The sequence below is a fragment of the Podarcis muralis genome, chromosome 2 (assembly GCF_964188315.1).
Source record: "Podarcis muralis chromosome 2, rPodMur119.hap1.1, whole genome shotgun sequence".
NCBI classification, from domain to species: domain Eukaryota; kingdom Metazoa; phylum Chordata; class Lepidosauria; order Squamata; family Lacertidae; genus Podarcis; species Podarcis muralis.
In genome coordinates, this window is record NC_135656.1 from 41,806,685 (window position 1) to 41,826,952 (window position 20,268).

At 44.3% G+C, this 20,268-nt stretch overlaps 2 protein-coding genes across 8 annotated transcripts in view; one reads left to right on the forward strand and one right to left on the reverse strand.

Moving 5' to 3' along the window:
• The window catches only part of SHISA6 (shisa family member 6), a 271,138-nt gene extending 255,627 nt beyond the window's left edge, over positions 1 to 15,511 (forward strand). For 2 of the 6 annotated variants that reach the window (XM_077924331.1, XM_077924333.1), the window contains 3 exons: positions 8,626 to 8,778; positions 10,463 to 10,564; positions 12,617 to 15,511. In XM_077924331.1, the coding sequence (XP_077780457.1) occupies positions 8,626 to 8,778; positions 10,463 to 10,564; positions 12,617 to 13,170 (809 nt within the window). In that variant the 3' untranslated portion in view covers positions 13,171 to 15,511. The remainder of the gene's footprint in view (positions 1 to 8,625; positions 8,779 to 10,462; positions 10,565 to 12,616) is intronic. The other 4 variants (XM_077924334.1, XM_028717201.2, XM_077924332.1 and 1 more) reach the window with 3 other exon arrangements.
• Positions 11,569 to 20,268, reverse strand: part of DNAH9 (dynein axonemal heavy chain 9) — a 210,106-nt gene continuing 201,406 nt past the window's right edge. The window contains exons 69-71 of one of the 2 annotated variants that reach the window (XR_013391852.1): positions 19,882 to 20,006; positions 16,464 to 16,552; positions 11,569 to 12,071 (exon numbers count right to left, since the gene is read on the reverse strand). Coding sequence is in view for 1 of the 2 variants with exons in the window: in XM_077924329.1 (XP_077780455.1) it covers positions 19,992 to 20,006 (15 nt within the window). In the remaining variant the exon portion in view is untranslated. Of the gene's footprint in view, positions 12,072 to 16,463; positions 16,553 to 19,595; positions 20,007 to 20,268 lie in introns of those variants that run through there. The other variant, XM_077924329.1, reaches the window with a different exon arrangement.

The window sequence follows — 20,268 nt, forward strand, 5'->3', positions numbered from 1 at the left end:
CTGAAGGGCCGAGTTTGCCTATGCCTGCCATAGCACCTCTAACCCTTAGCCAAGTTCCTGGGCTTGACAGGTGCAGTGCAGACCACTGAGCGATGCAACACTTCTTCCAACATGCACATGGCCAGAGATACAGGGGCAGGTCCTTTTTCTCCATTCTGCAAGGCTATAGCTTTGAACTGTAAAAGCAATGGGCTGTTGCCCTGGTCAGTTGTGGCAAAGGGCAACCTCTGCTTGAACCAGGTGATTGGTGAAGGTGTTGGCTCTTCCTGAAGTGCATTGCCCTTCTGAGTTTGCATTACTGTGTGTCTTCCTTTTCTGTACTTTCAGTGCAACTGAGAGCTAAATACCACAGAAAGCAGCCTAGAAATGTGCATGCACCTGGGAATTCTAGCCCAGTCAGGGGTCCCAGACGTGTGTGAATGCGTATGTGCCCAAACTAAGATGCACATTTGTTGTTTAAGTGTTTGCTGCAGGCAACATCAGTGTGCATTCAGCAGCTGGTTTTGCTGCATAAAACATAGAGCCACTAAGAAAGGACAGAGAGTGCTTAGAATTGTGTTGCAGAGGACACCGGCTAATCTTCACTGTAGCAAATTGAACTTGGTTCATTTCAATTCCTACTAGAGCTTTAGAGCTGAATTTCCAGAGGGATTGTAATCCCTAGCCTGGTACGCCACCTGCAAACGCTTTTGCAGTAATGATGTGAGGCCTTGTGTGCTGCCCCTCTCCTGTTGTGTGAACATGAGGAGGAGTTCAGCATCACACTCTTCTGATCCTCCTGTTAGCACAAGCTTTAAAAGAGAAAAAGGTTATGCCAAGAGGAAAATGTGACTCCTCCAGGCTATAGCTCTGAAAGGCTAGCTATGGCATCTGTCTCCCAAGTCCTCTGCATTGGGTGTTGCGCCCAATTACATGAATGCAGAATAGTGGTTCATTGTATTCCTCCCCACTGTGTCTCTTAATGGGAATTCTGTCAGGGTCTAAGAATACAGAATACAAGGAGAACAAGCTTTGCTCTATGAGAAAGAAATTCTTGTTTGGGCTACAAAGCTCCCTAAGCAGACTTGTGCAATTCAGTATCTCAGCCAGAACTACCTTCACAGGGTTGCTGTGAAGCTAAAATACTGCTCTGAATGCCTTGAAAGAAGAAACTAAAATAAATATGGGGAAGGTACAAAGGAGGGATAATAGAACTGTTCGCGGATGCCCTGATCCAAAGTAATCTTCGTATCCCAAGAAATAAAGACTGTAAATAGTGAGCCTGGTATTCTAATGTAAAGACTTGCATTAAGGACTCCATCTCAACGTTTTGACTGGGTTGATTAAGGCATGCCTGTTTCTTTTGTGGCTCTTCAGGCAAATAAATGCCTCCTAAAGCAGGTTGCAAACTATTTAGCAACCAATACGCAATTGAAATATAATATGGAAACCATTTATAATATCCATTTCCTTCAAAGCACTATTAAAGTCCAGCATAAAGCATACAACAATAATAACCTGACGTGATATTTCAGAGTCTGGTCACAGTACCATTTCCTACAGTCATGCTCAACCACTAAAGGCCAGGGTTTATTTTAATTTGTTTTTCAAATGGTATTATCTGTTTTAGTACTGTAGTGAAAAGGAAAGTTCAATAATTATTTTAAATGAATTTAGCAATAAAAAAATAAGTGCTATATAAATTATTCATATTAATCTCTGTTGTACCTGTAGGTTTTTCTTACATTATCAAACAACGCTGGTGGTGCTGTGTAATTAGAATTACATCAGCAATTTTCATTTGCGTGTGTGTGTGTTTTAAGATAAGTGAGGGAAACCTCTTGCAAGTATGCTGTGTGAATGTGAGGGATAGAAGGAACATAAATTAAAGGCAGCAAGAACGAATGTGTCTTATCCTGAAAAACAGGCATTTGAACACATCTTCAAGTGAGAAGAAAGCTCGCCGTTTACCCAGCAGCTTTATAATAGAATGCATGTACTGTCTCTTCCAACACAAAAACCTATCAAGGCACTGACCTTGACTCTCAGCTACATTATGCATATGGTAGCTTCCCAAGCCATTTCAGTTTCTTCTCTGATGCTGCTAAATATTGGAAATAGACTTCAAGGTAACCTCTCATTTGCAGCCCCCATCCATCCATGCTTCTGATTGACTACATGGCAAAACAGATGGCGAGAAGCTGTTCTGATTTCATGCATGCCTGTTAGATAAATGTGGGGTGCTTAATTTCACATGCTTCACGCTAAGGAGGCAATTAATTGCCTTGCTCACTCTTGAAATGCAAAATCTCTGCATTCAGCCAGGTATGCCCTGCGTCCCACAGAGCTCTACACACGTTGCAAATCGCATGATGAGCTCTGATGGTGAACTTATTTGTCACAATCACCAGCACTTTAGCAGTAACAAGTGTTTGCTTCCACAGCCCAACTTCATTAACGCATAACCCTGAAATTTTGGATGCCCTCCAAACCGATGCCAAAGTTTTGTGACCAAAAGCTCGGGATTATACATTAATGAAGCTGCAAATGAACACTGGTTTAAGATGGACCTCAAACCTCTTTGGCGAGAGCTTTGGCCCCCAACCTGGAATATGCTTGTATATTTCAGCCACTCTCCTCAAGGTTTGCAAAGGTACACACTTGCACGCAAATTACTTAATCACTTAGTGCTTGATGGTGCACAGAAGAATGTGTGTGCTGACACCACCATAAAGCACCGTATAGAAGATGATAATGAACATTCAGTTTATTCTGGGGTAGTTGATCTTGCTTCCCTGTCTATTTGCTGTGACTGGCCATCTAGCCATTGTGGTCACTAGCCCATTGGTATAGCCACTGCTGCTTCTACTCAACCAACCAATTTGCAAGGCATTGTTGGCACAGCTGCCTGGAGCGTGACTGTGCCACTGCTGCATTGCTGCAACCGTATGCTGGAGAAAGGAGGAGGATGGTCCATCACCCACAGGCAGCACCATGTCTTGTACTGGCACTGGTAGTGATCTGAACTGAATGTAGAAAGATTTGAACGTGGGGCCTTCTGCATACAGCTCCTAACCCTCTGTGATAGCTCATTTGTGCATGCAGATCATCCCTTGATACTACACTCATCAAATGGTGGCCATGCATCTTGCGGCTTGCCCCTTTTTCTTTTCAGATCTAAGGGATGTCCCCATCAATTGCAGCTCTTCTGGTTTCATATTTTGATTTAGAAGCCTCTAGCCGAATTCCTCTCTCCTCTTGCTGTCTCTGCTGTGCTTTTAAATGACAACATTGACATATAAGCTTGAAAGGAACTACTGTTTCGAATTATCAATAATCCCATTGCAGATCACTTATCTTTGTGAGATGTGACTGTAATTCCTTTCCGGTGCACTGGAGCAGAGACAATGTGCCCATGCTGATGAAGTCTCTGTTTACAGTGTAATTTTGAATCAATGGTTCCTGCTGCCTGGTAAGTAGAAGGTGTTGCCTAATCGTGGAGCCAGTCTATTAGATGCAGGCTGAAGTATTCAGAAGAGAAAATTGATCATGGAGAGAAAACATTTGCTATATCGAGGCTGGGCCAGCCATGCAGTAGGCTGAACCTATGTGCTTTAAGTAGCACTAGGAGAGGAGTTGAAAATAGAAGAAGTCAGGAAAGGAGTCTGAAGCAAGACCTTTGAAAGTCTTGGACCTAGTGGGGCAGAGGTGCATTTGTGCTCTGCTGCAATCACCGGAAGCCATCTTTTTGGATCCACTTCAGACAGCAAAATGTACTGAGCAGGGAAATGGGCTGCTGTGTGACTTCTTCTGGGCACATGTACATTTCTCTGACCCTTTCTCCCTTCCAAGAGGGCAGGAAGACCTGGTCACCACAAGTTGGGTACTTGCTGTGTTTCTTGTACTATACAACATTCTGGGTGGCCTTGATGTGCTCAGTTGTATTAAACTCAATTTTTCTGTTTGTGCCTGCAGAATGTAGTTGGGCAGGAAGGAGGAGCAGGAGAGGGTTGGTTACTGGATCGTATGATGTGGCAGGCAGGGACTCTCTGAGCAAGTAGTCTGGCACACTGTTACTAATGGAACGTGCTGCAGAGATGAGCCAGGAGATCCGGCAAGCAAAACCAGTTCCACTCTGACATTGCTCAGGAGTACTAATGCTATTCCAGTGTGTGTGTGTGTGTGTGTGTGTGTGTGTGTGTGTGTGTGTAAAAAACCTGCTGCCAATAGACAGGTGACATACTCATGACCAAGCAGAGAGAACGCCATGAAATTCTGAAACACATACACATGGGTTTCCAGGACAAATTTTTAAACCGGACCAGAAATCTCTTGATGTTGGGAAAGGATCATAGCTTCACAAGGAAGTGGCTTTCATTTGAAATGTATGTTTGGCTGCCTGCATACATCTCTGAGCCTCTCACATGCTCCCTTTGTCCAAGGCACTTCATTAGTGGGTTATTATCTGAGATCAGCCACTGGGATTTATACAGGGTAATGATACAATTGAATTGATATCACACACCAAACCCAAAGAAATGCTCCATATGTTAGCAGCAGGTAGTGCCTGCGGGCAGTTTCTTCAAATTTGCTAGATTTAAAAAAACAAGAGAGTTGAGGCTGCATAAATGACAAGCATCATCCTTAACCCTCGATGGAATGAGTCAAGACTGAAAAATCTGCAGTGTGCCTGGTATCCTTGCCTAACTTCAGATTCTGCGTTTTAGCATTAGGATTCAGGATAGGAGCTCTGCCCACGCCACATCCCCAGGGTATACATTTATGCCAATTCTATTTGCAAACATGTCTGAGCAGTGTCTGCAAGAATAAGTTTGGAAGTCTTGCTGAAAATATTTGAAAATGTACTGTCAGCTGTTAGTTGAGGGCCAGTTCCCATTATCACTTGGCAAGCGGAGAAATATGGGTCCAGAAGTCACTGGATCCAGGCTGAGCTGAGCATGTGGCGAAGGAAGTAGGCGATGTCTTTGCTGAATACTCCAATCACACACACCCCACGGTGGTTGTAGTATCCATCCACCCACTCTTGGCAACAACAAACATGGGTTAGATTCATGAGCTGCATGTGTAATAAAGCAGTCAGAGAATTGCTTAATCGGATTGTAAGAGCGGCCCACCAATTTCCAATGGAAGCTCAACTACTCTCTTGTTGTGCCAATTTGGTTCTTTGAATTATCCCTCAGAAACCCACAGTCAGACAGGGCTTCCAGGAGCGGTGCTGCAATTGGTACCAGCCTGAAGTCACCCTCCATGTCCTTTTTTTTTGTTTCCCCGTCATCTGGGGATTTTCTCACAGTAGTTGCTGCCGCTATTTTTAATGTTCTTATCTCTGCCTATTTTAATACCTGAGCACCTGGGTGTGATATAGAAATGTTATAATTTGACAGGCCATTCTCCTCTAGCTTGGGCTGATGAAAGACAATTTTAAACTCCGGCTTCAGTCATTTGATCTGATTTGCAGCAAAGGGATGTGATTTCAATACCAAACAAACTCTGCAGCCTGCCCAGATTAGGTGGCAGGGCCTATGCCTTCAAAAGCTGTCCTGGACAACCAGTTCTGTGTTGTGCTGGCACCCTTGCATCAAAGGTTGCCTGACTCTAGATCACAAGGTCATTGTGGTGCAATGGTTAAAGTGTTGGTCTAAACTGGGGGGGGGGGGGGAATGGCTATGAGTCACGATGGCTATGTGCTATACACATTATGAGAGACAGTATGTCTCTGAATCCTAGATGCTGGGGATCTGGAAGAGGAGAGTGCTATTGTGCTCATTTCTTGATTGCGGGCTTCCCATGGGCATCTGGTTGGCTATTGTGGGAACCAAGATTGCGAATTAGATGGGTCTTTAGCAGACTCCAGAGGGGCTCTTCTAATATCATTATGGAGAGACCCATGTTTAAATCCACACTTTAGCCATGAGCCTGGCTGGGTGACCTTGACCCAGTCACTACCTCAACCTGATCACTGAGGGAAGAATATTTCCACTGCTGCGAGTTCATTGGGGAAAGAGTGGGATATAAATCAATGTGATAGATAGGTATTCTTTCTCCCTGCACTCTCTGCTTCCATAAGATGTGAGATGATCAGCTCTAGAGTTGTACTACACTGTGCAGTGATGGAGGGGAGGCGGATGTTCTGTTAGTTGTCTGGATTAAGACACACACACACACACACACACACACACACACGCCTTAATATGAAGCAGCTGACCCAGCAATTCTGTGGTGAAATCTTGTGGGGATGAGCACTGTTAAGGTCTTGAAAGGGTTGCAGGAACATTTTGTCTTTTTCTCTTGTTCTTTCTATAATGTATTGGGTGTGTGTTTGCAGTGAGCGAACCTTTTGTGGCTGGAATCCAACCACCAAAACCTCAGTCTCAGGTCCTCCTGTTGACAGCTTGTGCTTTTGATCAGCAGCTCAGTAGCCCCTGTCCAAATCCTGTGAGCCAGAGGAGACTCGGGGCAGGATGTGTGGCAATGTAACTCAAGAGGCACTCTTCAGTTACATCAGCACAAGCCACTGTAGTTTTTTTCCTATCCAACCATATGATAGACAGCCGTATGGATTTGGTCACAGCATGACTCCAACTGCCTCACAGTTCATTTGATCTCTATGGGTTCAATGATTCTCAGTTGCCTTATACGGAGCCAGGCAGTTGACTCACCTAGCCCAGTATGGTATCTGTTCTTGGCTAGGTCTGAGAGAGAGGTCTTTCTTAGTGGACTTGGAGGTACTAGAGGTAGAATCTAGGTAGAATTCTGCATGCAAAGCATGTGCTTCCACTGAGCTATGGCCGCCCCAGAAGATTGCTGATACAAAGCAACCATTGCTAAGCAGGTGTTCTCTTTGTATATATTAGAATCTTGGCATGGCTTCAGACGCACAATCATTTGGTGTAAGGCTGTCAGGAGAGGCTGAGGCTCTTAGAACTTGGAACCTTCAAACATGGGATCTGCTGCCACGTCTGGGAGGCGCTCATCCTATAGGCATAGAAGAGGAGACATGGTTGATGCAAAAGACCCAATCTGATGCTCTCCAGATAAGGAACTACAACTCCCATCAGCAGCCCCAATCAGCATTGGCAATGGTGAAGGATAGTGGAATTTGTGGTTCAAAATACTTGGAGGGCACCAGAGGGCACCTATAGAAGGCTGCAAAATACTACGGGTAGCTTTCTCAGAAGTGTGGGATCATCCCCTAATCCCACCAGATGCTGCGTCTGCAGGCAAAGGCCATTCTCCAACACATATGGCCATGACTGCACTCTGTGTTGATGTGTGGCCATGGTTTTTCTCCAACAACCCAAGCAGAGCTGTAGTCATTCGTATTTAAAAATAACTCTGATGGTGAGATGACAAATTACAGGGCACGTTAATAGAAAAATTACACCACGTTTATATTGAAAGCACCTAAGGGCTCCCTTTGGATATAATCATGGTCATTATCACTGTAATTAAGAGCAATAATATTTTAATAATGAATTTTCAAAAATGAGTAATGAAGGACCATTTGTCTAACCAAGCATTAAAAATGAGGGAAGGCAGGTATGCCTGGTGCCAGTTCCCCGAAATTGGGATACAGTGAGGCTAGGAGTTGGGAGAGGGAAAGTGAAGGGTAAAGGCTCTTTTGGGATAGGGGTAGAACCAGCAATCTCCACAAGAGGGTGATTGGCAACTGGAAGGAGGACCTTCAATATGCCCTTCAAACCAGTTTGCCAGAGTATATATGCTAGAGTATATAAAAGAATTGGAACAAAAAGCTTCAGTTACGCATTATTGCTCTACCTTGAGTGTTTATTGCTGTAGTGTGAATTTTAAAATTTTCTGCAATCTGGTTGGTTTGCCTCTATGTTTCCAATGGCACAGGCTCCAAGATGAGATGGAGGTGATCATTGGAAAGGAGCCTAGGGGAGTGGGTGTTGATGGAGGAAGGTGGAATTTCTCTCTGCTCCGGTCAAGCAGTTAATGAAACATGGGTCTGAGCTGCACTCAGTGCATTTTCCGTAGATTAGAGAGCAGGGGTTGTGAAACTGGTGCCCAGAAGTGCACAGATGCCAGCAATATCTTTTTCCTCCACCCCACTGAAACTAGGCTTGAAAGGAGCATTCTGTTGTGGTCAATAGAACGGGTTGTAGTGTGTGCTTGGCGCGTGTGTCGTTTCTCTGGTTTGCAAATGTACCCACAGGCCGAAAAGCGCTGGGCAAGATCAAGGCCCAGGCAAGAAGAAAGCAGAAAAGCAGCTGGCCCACTAGTTGGACTCAGCAGACAAATGCATTTGTTCATGTCTGTGTTTGCAATGGAGCCAACGGAATAGAGAAATGAGCAGCCCGTGGCTTGTTCACCTACATTTACAGTTACATAACGAGATGCCTGTCTTCTTGGCATCAGTTGGGTGAAGGAGCAAGCATTCTGTATCAGCACACTCTGCCTTCATTAATAATTGCAATGGACACTGAAGAAGCAAAGCCCTGGGTTCCTTGTTTGCAGCTTGGCTGGTGTCAGTTTGAATTACTTCTCAGTGCAAGACTGGGTGATGTGATGGGTGTGCCCAAACTTACTGCACGCCGAGCGCTCTTTCGTTGTTCTTATGGCTCTGTTTCGATGGAAGTCTTCTTTCTCCCTGTGTTGCAGAAAAGCCACGGATGAACAGCATCCTCACCTCTGCCACTGAGCCCTATGATCTGTCCTTCTCCAGGTCTTTCCAGAACCTCTCCCACCTCCCACCATCCTACGAGTCTGCAATCAAGACTAACCCAAGTAAATATTCTTCCCTGAAGAGATTAAGTAGGTGTCTGCTCATTTCATTCTCTTGCTACTCACTGTGCATGGTTAGGCTGACCCCCCCCCCCAAGTCCTCCCCTCTTGCTGTGAGAATCTTTGGCTGGGTGATCCTTATTTCATTGTCCTTTCCTTCTGAAATGAGCTTGCTCTTTCACACCAGGGTCGAGGATAATCTGCACAGATATCACCCCAGCAGCCTCTTTTCTAGGCTGTTTCATATTGACCAAGCATATGTTTAGTGTCCCTCCCTGTTAAAGCCCACCCAACTTTCCATTCGTTTTTTTAAATTCAAGAATAAGAACAGTGCAGTTTAGCCCTTGACACGCCCCTTCCCTGAATAGATCCCTGCTATTTTTAGCTCTTCCTGTGTACTCTGGGGCAGGTCGCTGCATCCAAAATTGTGAACTAAATACCCTGGTCCAAACAGTGGCAATTGATTTGTCTCACTGCATTAGGGACATTGGATTGGCATGAGGCCTAAGCCAAAGTATTGCCACTTTAATAATTTTGGGCAGATTTGAGGGGCAGGGTATGAAGTGTGGCATACCCTACTGCCCAAGCCCTCACAATGTATCCTTCATTTTCTTTTTTTCTTCTGTGACAATTCACAAACTTCTCAGTGGAAGTGAGGCTGCAGCACACCAAGAGCAGCTATAGGGAGAAGAGTTTAATTGCCAAGGCAGTTGAGTGGAGTAACTCAGCCTATCTTCTTACACTGAGTCACTAGAAAGGTGGAGGGGGTGTGCTTCTGTCACCCAGTTGCCTGGATGACAGAGGCAGACTGTCCTAGCTTCTAGCACTATGAATTGGCTCAGTGTCTGAAGAGTCTCCCATGTTGCATAGGCCAGGGGTGGGGCGATATGTGGCCCTCTAGGTCTGGAGGGCCACAGGTGCACCATAGTTGCAGCTCTCCATATTTTTCAGCTGTGTCTTGCAAGTTACTGCGCAGGAAGTTGTGACGTTTGCCCAATTGCCCAGACAATGTGTGGGGCCAGCTGTGGGTTGGGAAGCTTTAGCACACCATGCAATCCCCACATTGTTTGGAAACACAAGGGTGCATTTCTGTCTCCTTTTTCCTGGCACAATGAATGAACTTTGCCCATTTTTTAGTCCACTCTTCCCGCCCACCCCAAATATCCGTATAGCAGGTTCAGCTTTACAGCCTGTAAATGAGACTGCAAAGTTGGGGCTTACATTTCAGCTCAGCCCTGTTTCTCACTGAGGCCACCAAGTATACCTCACAGCATCTTAGTCTATTATTGATTAATGCTTTGACCTTATTACTGATAACGCTGTTTATGCTCTCTCGGGTATTCAATCATTTATCCAATGCGAAGGCTTCAGAATAGGTGCCTCCTCCCACTGTTGCTTTTCCAGCTAGTACTCTTCTTGATACATATGTTTTTGGAGCACAGCATTGTAACTCTTTGTTGTGTACACTGCTCAGCAGAAAACACTTTAAGCTTTAATAGCAAAAACAGACAAGTAGAAGTCCCACTGGATATATCCATTACTGGTCTATACCATTTCAGACTGCAGGTAGGGGATTAAATGTTTTATTCCATGCATAAAATACTTGCTGTATAACTAGTATGTCCAGGAGATTATTCTAGGCAAGCCTTTCCTCCGATGTGACAATTTTGCATTACTTTATGTTGACGTCCCACCTGTGGTCTGATTGGTACAGCCCCTGCAAGAGATACATCACAGGAGGCTTCTGCTCATCCCTTTAACTCTAGCAGTCTGATGGTCACTGCAAGATCCCCTTGGACTAACTGTGCTTTCCAAAGTAAGTGAAACCTTGTAAAGGGTGATACAGAGTGAGGTACTGCAAGTGTGAGCTATAACTGGACTAGGTTAAAACAGAAATCTAAATTATGTATGTATGTCTATGTGTTTTTGAAGAAGTTGTTGTCTTTAGCAGGGGTTGTTGTTTCCGTTTGTTACCATGTTATGTGTTCTTGTGTTTTTATATTGTAAACCACCCTCGGACGAACTTTTAGCTGGGTTCTGCTTCAGAATGACTGTTGGATCTGATGGCCAGGGAGACAGAAGGGAGGACCCATACCCCATTCACACCATGCATTTAAAGCCACCACTTTAAACAGTCATGGGTTCCTCCAAAGACTCATAGGAGCTGTAGTCTAAGGGTCCCCTAAAAGAACTACAATTCCCAGAGTTTCCTGTTGATTGTTAAACCGCTCTGGAAATTATAGCTATGGGAAGGGACTGATCAGCATCCTTAACTGACTACAGTCCCCAGAATTCTTTGGGGAAAGCAAAAACTCTTTAAAGTGGTATTCATAGTGCTTTAAATGTATGGCGTGTATGTGGTCCCAGTAATTGATGCCTGAACTGACCTATGAAGGACGGTGTGTGCACCTTACCATAAGCAAGCAAGCTATATGTTCAGAAATTAGGGGATAGGGAAGCTGACTTTCACTCTGGAATTGAAGGAGAAGTGGCTTAAGTTGATGGATAGGAATTTTGTAGAATGATTCAGAGAAATTCATGTTAGCTGAATGTATATATAGGAATGATCATGAGTAGAGTCATTCTCAGAACTGGAAAATGAATGCATTTTGAAGATTTACTGATGCAAGATGGGTGGCGGTGGAGGAGGTAAATGCATTTTGTTGGGGTGCTGACTGGGGGTGCTGTTTATTTCCCCCCACCAAAAAAACTTAGTTCTAGAACAGGACAGATTTTGGGGCACTTGTGAGTTCATGATTCCTCCACCACATCTCAAAAACCCCACCCACACTTAGCCCAGAAAAGAGAACAAAAATGCAGTTTATATTTTTGCATGGGTTATTATTGAAAAGTAATAAGCATAACAGCATCACAGAAAAAATAACTGATTATTATAAAAATATGCATCAGATTCACATTATGACGAAAGACAATGACTGCACTTTCTGTGTGTGTTTGCCTAAGTCACAGGGGCAAAAAGTGAGAGACAGGTTAACAATAAAGCAGTGAATGTTAATGGTGGTTAATGCCAACATAGTCACATCAACAGTGAATCAATGAGACAGAAGTTAAAGTGAAAACACATTTCAGCAGCACCCAGTGAGCAGATCAAACGTGATGATTAGTATTGGAACAAATATTGTCATTTAAAAAATAGAAAAAATGGTATCGGGGAAATCCACAGAGAGTTGCTGCAAGCAACACTGCTTTGCAAAGAGTTCAGACAGGTCGATTATGGGCGAGTTTGATGCTTGGTCCACTTGTAGCGAATTCCGTCACATACCTCCTTCCATTTCTTCCATAGTTTAGTGCTGCAACATGACCTGGGAGGGGACAGATTCTATCACCAATACAGTTGAAATTAAGCACCAGTGAGCACATGAAATATTTCACAGGGAATATAACTGTCTTCTGCAGCTTTTTTGTCCTAGCAGTTTAAATAGTTTTTGTAATAGCATATTATAAATCAGGGATGGGGAACATGTGCCCCTCCGGCCATCTCTCAATCACCTCCCTGGTCATTGGCCCCGAGGGGATCCAACAGCAACTGGAAGGCCCCAGGTTCCTCATCCCTATTAGAAGTGGCAATTAATAAAGATGTGGGAAAGAGCTGCTGAGGAAGTGCTGGTCTCCACTCCACGCTAAGGGGTTTTACTACGATTTGTAAAAAAAATCCTCCATATGCAAAATTGTATATTCCACAAGTGGAGTAGCCATTGATGTTCCGCATGATGGCAGCACTCTAGATTACTTCCTGCATTGCACATTTACCATATTGACATAGCTTTTTTAAAAAAATGCCTTCCACCTTGCTTGACACTTTTGCAAAGCCTTAACGTTATCTTTCCCATCTCCTTCCTCCACACAGCTGACAAGGAAGCTGAGGAGTATTACTCCAGAAAGAGGCACCTCCCAGACTTGGCGGCCAGAGGGACCCTCCCTCTCAACGTCATCCAGCTCTCCCAGAAACAGACCACTCAGAGGGAGCGGCCGCGCCGCGTGATGCGGGCCATGTCCCAGGACCGAGTGCTGTCCCCAGAGAGGATCATGCCGGAGGAGTTCAGCATGTCTTACGAGCGGATCCTCTCTGATGAACAGCTGCTATCCACCGAGCGCCTCCACTCCCAAGACCCGCTGCTGTCTCCAGAGCACTCGGGTTTCGGAGAGCAGTCCATGTCTCGGGCTTTGTCGCACTCAGACGTCTTTGTTTCGACGCCTGTCTTGGATCGCTATCGGATGACTAAGATGCACTCCCATCCCAGTGCCTCAAATAACTTGTACAACACCTTGAGTATGAACCAAACGTCTGCCAAGCGCCAGGCCTTTGCCTCCCGGCGGCACAACACAGTGGAGCAGCTACACTATATCCCAGGGCACCACCACCATTACCGCACAGCCAGCAAGACAGAGGTGACTGTTTGATCAGAGACACTGTGCATTGTAGATAATCCATCAATGGACCGGGGTGGCTTCAGTGCCCTACACTGCAGTGGCCTTATGGCCAAGATAACCTCTAACTCTATGTCTGAAAAGACAGACTCTTCCGACAGTCCTGTCTGTGTTGTTTTGGAAATTCATCTACATGTTATTGACATAAAGAGGAAAAAACAAAACCTGAACAGGGAGAGGTGATGCAGGTAAGGTGTCCTGACGTGCCCAGTTTCTGTCAAGGAAAGCCATTCAGATTATGGCTCCTTTCAAGGGCTTGCCTGCAGCTACTCTCTAGGGTTGCCAGGCTAGGACTTTAAGACATACTGACAACAATCTCACACAAAATTGGCATAATATGGCCAAATCGACAAACCTTCCAATCCGGCATAAGGGGATTCGGTTGTGATCTTAGTGCTTGACAGAGGTTTAGTTTTACCAGGACTGTCAGCTGCAGTCATGACTGAGGCCGGTTCCAACCAAGGTCCATTCTCTAAGCCAGAAAGTAAAAACTCCAGTCCACCTAAGCATGGTTCTTCCAGGTCATTGGGCAAATCCCAGTGGCAAGCACTGTTACCCAACTCCTAGACTGAGTGACAATGCCTGCCACGGTTGGAAAACCACGTTGTTTTACAGGTAACTGTAGAACAGAACTATTCCAGTGCCTATAAGATTGCCAACCTCCAGGGTGGTAGAAGGAGTGAGGTGGATTTGTTTATAAGCACAATTCTGCTGATAGGTGTTTGCCAGCCCCCCACTTCTTCCATCCATCCTCATGTATGTAAATTCCCAACATGTAAATATATTTTTTAGAAAAGAAATGGGACAGAATTGCTTCTCTCTGCAACAAGAGGCACCAACATTTCGCATCCATTTTTACATCCAGGATGTGGTTGAAGATAGACAAGTTGCAAGAGATGTGGAATAGCTGTAGCCTGATTGTCATGCCATGAAAAGTTGATCACAGCTCAATCTATGCTTGGCTTCTTGCCAGCCTGCAGCTTTCAGCTACCCCTGGGAAATCTTCAGAAAGGCTAGTTATTTTACAGGATTTCTTGGAAAGATACAGTTTTCAAAAGCTTTTTCTTTTCATCCCTCCTGCCCAATAATATTTTTGGGCTGCCAGTCTTGCTGCATCCTAATCTCATCCTGCAGGTGCTTGTTCCTCTTGTATACTAATTGGGCACATTGTACAGCCACTGTACAGTGATAATTAGACACTGAGTGTCTGTAAACTCTTTCCAAGAAATATTTGTAGGTCCAACTTTAGTTGGAATTTGAATATTTGGAACAGATGTAAATTCTAATTGACATGTACACCCCATCTCCCTGCCTGGTCCTGACCTCTGTTCCAACAGCTACATGCAGTGGCTGAGCCTGTGTAAAAACCCTGGACTATTGGCTCATTCCACTGCGTACTTGCATCCCCGTGCTACAAGGTCTTGCTCCAGTTCTGCACAATGAGATGTAGAGCTCCTGCATTAAATAGGATCCCACAGAGCTAAACAGTCTAAATATGTGCATTGAACAATAGTTCCTGACATTAGTGGCCTTCACTGGGCAGCCTCAGGAATTTCCCTTCATGAGCTTTTATTTTCTCTCTGCATTTTTTCAGAGAGGCACGCATTGGAAAAGTGATATCCTGTCCCTTTTTACCAATCAAGTTTTGTGTACAGCACCAGCCGAAAGCAACTGCAGAGCTGCTTTTCATTGGTGTGTTGTGTTCGTAGGCCACAGATCAGAGCCATAAGAAACACTGTACTTTGCTTAACAGAAACTGGGCTGAGAAGGGAAGAAGGCAAAGGTCACGAGCCATCGTTGCTTATGTTCTATTCCTGAGCAACAGGCATACACTCTGAAGTGTTTGCCACTAGCTGCAATGCACACAGGTATGGTCACACAGTAGCGGGAAAGGGAGAGGCAGTTTTCTCCATAATTTATGCTGAGCATAGTTATCTTCAAACATCTCTGGTGCCCAACCCTATGGACAATAAAAGCTGTTGACCTATGAGAGGGTCTGCTATAGAACCTCTCCGGAAACAAAAGTCTTGTGTGCCATCTTGAATATGGTGTGTCAAATACATAAGGTGTGTCATTCTGATTTGCCATGATGTAAACCAATGCACCATTGGTTACCTGGGTGAAGCAGGCATCGGAGAGGAGGAAGGATACAGACCCAAGCAATGAAATGCTACAGGTAGACAAGACAGACCTAGTTATGAGAGCACAGGGGCACATATAGTAGTACTGAGGGGGACTCTGTTTCCCAAATGTCACCACAAATCTGGCCATCTGTACATTTCCCAGTAGAATGGTGTTCTGTTGTCCAATATTTTCAGGCCACTTCTTGGCCTGTTCTACTGAAATAATAATCTGCAAAGCACTGTTGGTCTCCTTTCCTGCCTGTTGGGCCGCCTTTATACAGGATGCAAGCACTGTGGTTGCTGCTGCAAACTGCAGCTGTATGACCACGAATCCACTCAGTTGCCGCAATGTTATGGGAATCGCATGGCCTCAAATGCTGCAGAAGTGCCCTTTTGTGTGTGGCGCAACCATGCTGCCTGCATACTATACAAAGCAGGCCTTGGCCTCCCAACAGCTCACATACCCTTCTGAGATCACCAGTACAGTCCTCTGAAGAAAATGCAGAGCCCTCGTGTTACCCTAAGTGAGATCTCCATGGAGTCACAACTGCCTGCAATTTGCCTCGATGGATTCAGAGAGGTGTTATAGGATAGCCCATTAAAACGAGGGAAGTGAGCGGTTCTGATTACTTTGGCTCAACTGTTCTCTGAAGTTAGATGGTTCAGCTAGCATCCAGTCTCAGAGCCACTTACATCTGGATGTAAGGCTGCCTAATATCAAGCCCATTAAAACTAGTGATTGCTCCTATGCTGCTTGAGACAGAGGGAGTTGATGCACTAACCTTGTGAGAAGTGTAGATAAGCCAAGTGTCCTTCAAGTTCTGAGAATACCAAATTTTCTACATATTGCCTAAGTAAAGCCCCCCCCCCATTTATATCCCTGCCTTTCCACTAAAGAGGGCAAAACCCACCGTCACACGAGCAAAAGTCAGCCTCTCCTTCCCCTGCACTCTCCCCAAAATCATCTTCAGCTAAAGCCAGGAATCAAACTACACATGAAATCCTCTTCCGTTGACCTCAGAAGCATGTAGGATCATACTGCAAAGGATACTCCTTCAAGTACTCTGGGCTCAGTCCATTGAGGGCTTTCAAGGTAATAAGAACCAGACTTTGAATTTAGGCAAGAAATGAGTCACTACTTACTGCCATTGAAGCAGGACCCACATGTTCATTTCAGCATTTTGCAGCCATTCAAGTTTTTCCAGGGTATCTCCAAGTAGCAGCAGGTGTTGCTGTAGGTTTAATACAAATATTATCAGTTACCTGAATTTTACATCCTAACCCTAAGAGAAGGTGTGCTATTGAACTTTTTATATATATATATATATATATATATATATATATATATATATATATATACACACACACACACACAATGGTTATGGAGTGGCCATCTTGCTCTTCCATGTGTTTTCTTCCTCCTGAGATTGTGAAGGCTCAGTTCCTAAGCTCTACTCAGTGATTTCAGGGAGAAGGAAAGGAGCCCTGACTTGCAATGCAGGTGTGGTATGTGAGCTTTTAGCTTGGTGGGAAATACAAAAATAAACCACATGGACATGTTTCCTCTAAGCAGAGATCTCCCTCATCACATCTCACCGGTTCAGTTTCTTCTGCCTAACACAGAGCCATCTCCTTAGCCTTCTCATTTCAGGAGTAATTCCCCTACTCTGATAAGAGCAACAAAGTCTTTGAGGACTTCTCAGGAAGGTGTTCTTGTTTTTTAACCTAATGGTTTCCAGAAAACATTCAGATAAAGGGTTGCTTTATGGATGGTTGGTTCCAAAGGCAACAGACAGCAGGAAACTTGGACTGCAATCCCCCACAAAGCTACATACCCCTATGACTGGATTGTGAACCTCTCACACAACGAGAAACAGTGGGCTGCAGTGGGATGTATCCCAGCTCCTTACCACCACTGTTGTTGCTGTCATGCTCCCTAAGTTGGAAGGATAGAGCTCACATAGGCTCCCCAATCAAGTTAAAACTAAATTGCATGGGGAGCGTACATGAGTAGGACAGTTTACTGGTGGAGACATTTGCCTTCAACTTATGGAGGGCAATGAGAACGCAGATTAGTGATAAGGGAGACATTTGCATTTAAAGGTGAACCAACCTAATTCATACTTTCTGAAACAATATGTAAACCAAAACATAGCCAACCTTAGAAATTCAGTTCTCTGCATTTTGCAACGCAGTTGTCCAGCCAAGTAATGTATACAGAAATGCATATGTTAGAGGAGTGTGCATAAAAAGGCATGTATGGGTGAAACTGCTTTGCAAAAATGTGTACATTAAGGAAGATGGCACACAAACATATGCATATTAAAATGGGAAAGATCAGAAACACTTGCCCTTCCCAACAGCGACAGAGGACAAAGCTAGAACATTCATCCCCATTATCTCTCTCATCTACTCATATGGGGAACTAGAATGAATATTTTTTTATTTGTTTACTTGACAGAATTTTATATATTGCTTGATTATTAAAACAAAAACATCCAAGTGCTCTACACAAAAATACAGGGCTCTCAAAAACGACGTATGCAGCCAGAGGTGGGGTTCGGGAGAGATTTGTAGTTAAAGGCAAACCAATTTTAATTGAAATGTGAGCTTGTCTGTGTAGCTGAGTGAGCCGCTACAGCGCAGATTTCAAAGGCACTTCTGGCTGCATGGACAGTTCTTCCCCCACAATCAGTCAAAAAGCCTTTTTTTTTTCCCTTTTAGTTGCTTCACCTATGTTCAGCAACATGTGCACACATGACAGGGAACCAGAGCCAAATACAGCTCCCTGCGAAGTATCCCTGTATAACATATTTGCTGGTTTCAAATTTCACATTTTAAGGTGTGCCCTTCCATTTTTAGTTTTTATTTAGCCTTCGTTTTATCACATTGACCTTCCAACAAAATTTTCCAGAATGGCTACCATGAAATCAATATCTTACGTGTACACAAACAACAAGCCCTGACACAGGGCCCATCCACACTTTAGTTTCTCCCATGAATTCAAGTCACGAGTCTGAAAGGTTTCTTTCCCAAGGAAAACCTACTGTTTACTGCTGAATTGAAACAAACACCAATCCGGAACTCGAACAAAATTTCTTCCAATTCAGCAGCAAACAGCAAGTTTTCCCAGGGAAAGGGGTAAGGCAAAAAGACAAAACAAAACCCAACAGCAACACCTCTCTGTCCTGTGACCTGCAAGTGTAGATTGTCCTACAGCTGCCTTGGTTGGTTACTCCTGTGATTATAGCATCCCCTGTAGGTCAGTTCTTGCACAGGCCAAGCCACATTACATTCTGCTGGGTTGGGTTCAAGTACATAACAAGACTGGGAAGAATGAGAAAGAGTTCAAGATGAACTCATAAAATAGTGCAATCCTCAGAACAAATAGATAGAAGTAAGTCCGTGAAACAGAAAACAATCTTAATGCATGCACAGGAAATGTCATTTCCTAAATGAAGCAATCTTGTGTTTCACTGAACAGGGCTAATATAACTATATAGCTACCCACCCCGTGTGTGTATGTTTTAGGGTTCCTTTCTTAAACTTCCCTGGTTTTCAAAAGTGTTGCAGGGTTAAAGGGGAAGAAGTCATTCCCCCCCTAGTTAGGCTGAACTGCAAATGCTGCCTTTGCTTACCTGCACTTCTGGACAACGTGCACAATGCAGCCTGTGAGCCACCCAGCTGACAGCCTACATAGAGCAACTATCGAGCAGCCAAATCCTTCTTCTGGGTTTTGTTTGGAGGGCAAGAGAGTATGAAGGAAAGAGGTGCCCCAGGGCTGGGGGGTAAGAGTGGTGAAAGAACTCGCCCTGCTTATTTAAAGAATCTCTTGCCTTGAGATGCAAGCCCCTTAACACACTTCAAATTCTCATTTCTTCCCATGGTCAAATGTTAAATCAAATGTTAATCACAGGCTGAAGTGAGCTGAAAGCAAAGGGAGAAAAGCCTGGAATAATTAGCCCTCCGATTCTAGTTCATCTTGGTATAAGTGACAATGTGCAAACATCATCTTTGGCAATGCAGAGGTGGGTGCCATGCAGTGACATGAGAGTGGCCTTGAAGTTGTGAGCAAAAGAGTGTGGTTAAAATACCCTGTGGCAGGGAAACCTTGGAGCCTTCAGGTGTTGCTGGGCTACAACTCCCATCATCCCAGACCCTTATAGCTACCCTGGCTGGGCCTGATGGAAGTTGGTCCATAAATACCTGGAGAGAAGGAGGACCCCAGCCCTGCTCTATGGTTTCCTATTCAGCAAACAATGATTGTTGATTCAGAACAACTAACAATTTCAGTCATCCTGGCCTACCCTGACTTATATGGAAGGCACATTTCACACAATCAACCATCTCTTGGATGCTGAGGAACATTAACAAAGATAACAGTTCTAACTCTGTGACTTGTTAGCCAGCTTGAGATTCCTTAGCAGACCTCCACTGGAACCATCTCAATTCCCTGAGTTAATTTTTCACAAGGGTTAAAACTTCAAAAACTAATGTAATGCTCTCCCAGAAACATCTCAGCAATAACTCTGGATTGGCTCAGTTCTCAAATAATAGCTACCTGTATGTTGTATGTTTACTGCTAATCAACAGGATGGTCCAGCATCATCTCTGAGGTGTCTTCACTGAGTTGTAGAGGCAGCAGGTGGAATCGTTTCCAAACATTATACTTCATCTGCCAAAGGCCTGTGAGAATGAAGGGAGACAGACATATTCTGTTCTTATTATATTTATGTAAATCTGGGGAGGGGGGGACTAAAAAGTCCATTATCTCATTAGTTAGCGAAAATGGCATTTGGTGTCTCTTTTTGTGACCTTTCATGATTTGTGGAAGTTCTCACCAATGGTGTAGAACTGCGCCTTACTGTTGCTCTAACCACATGCTTTGCAGTCGCTTCTTCAAGCCTTCATTCCATAAGCTGACAAGGAATCCTTTAGCAAGAGTTTC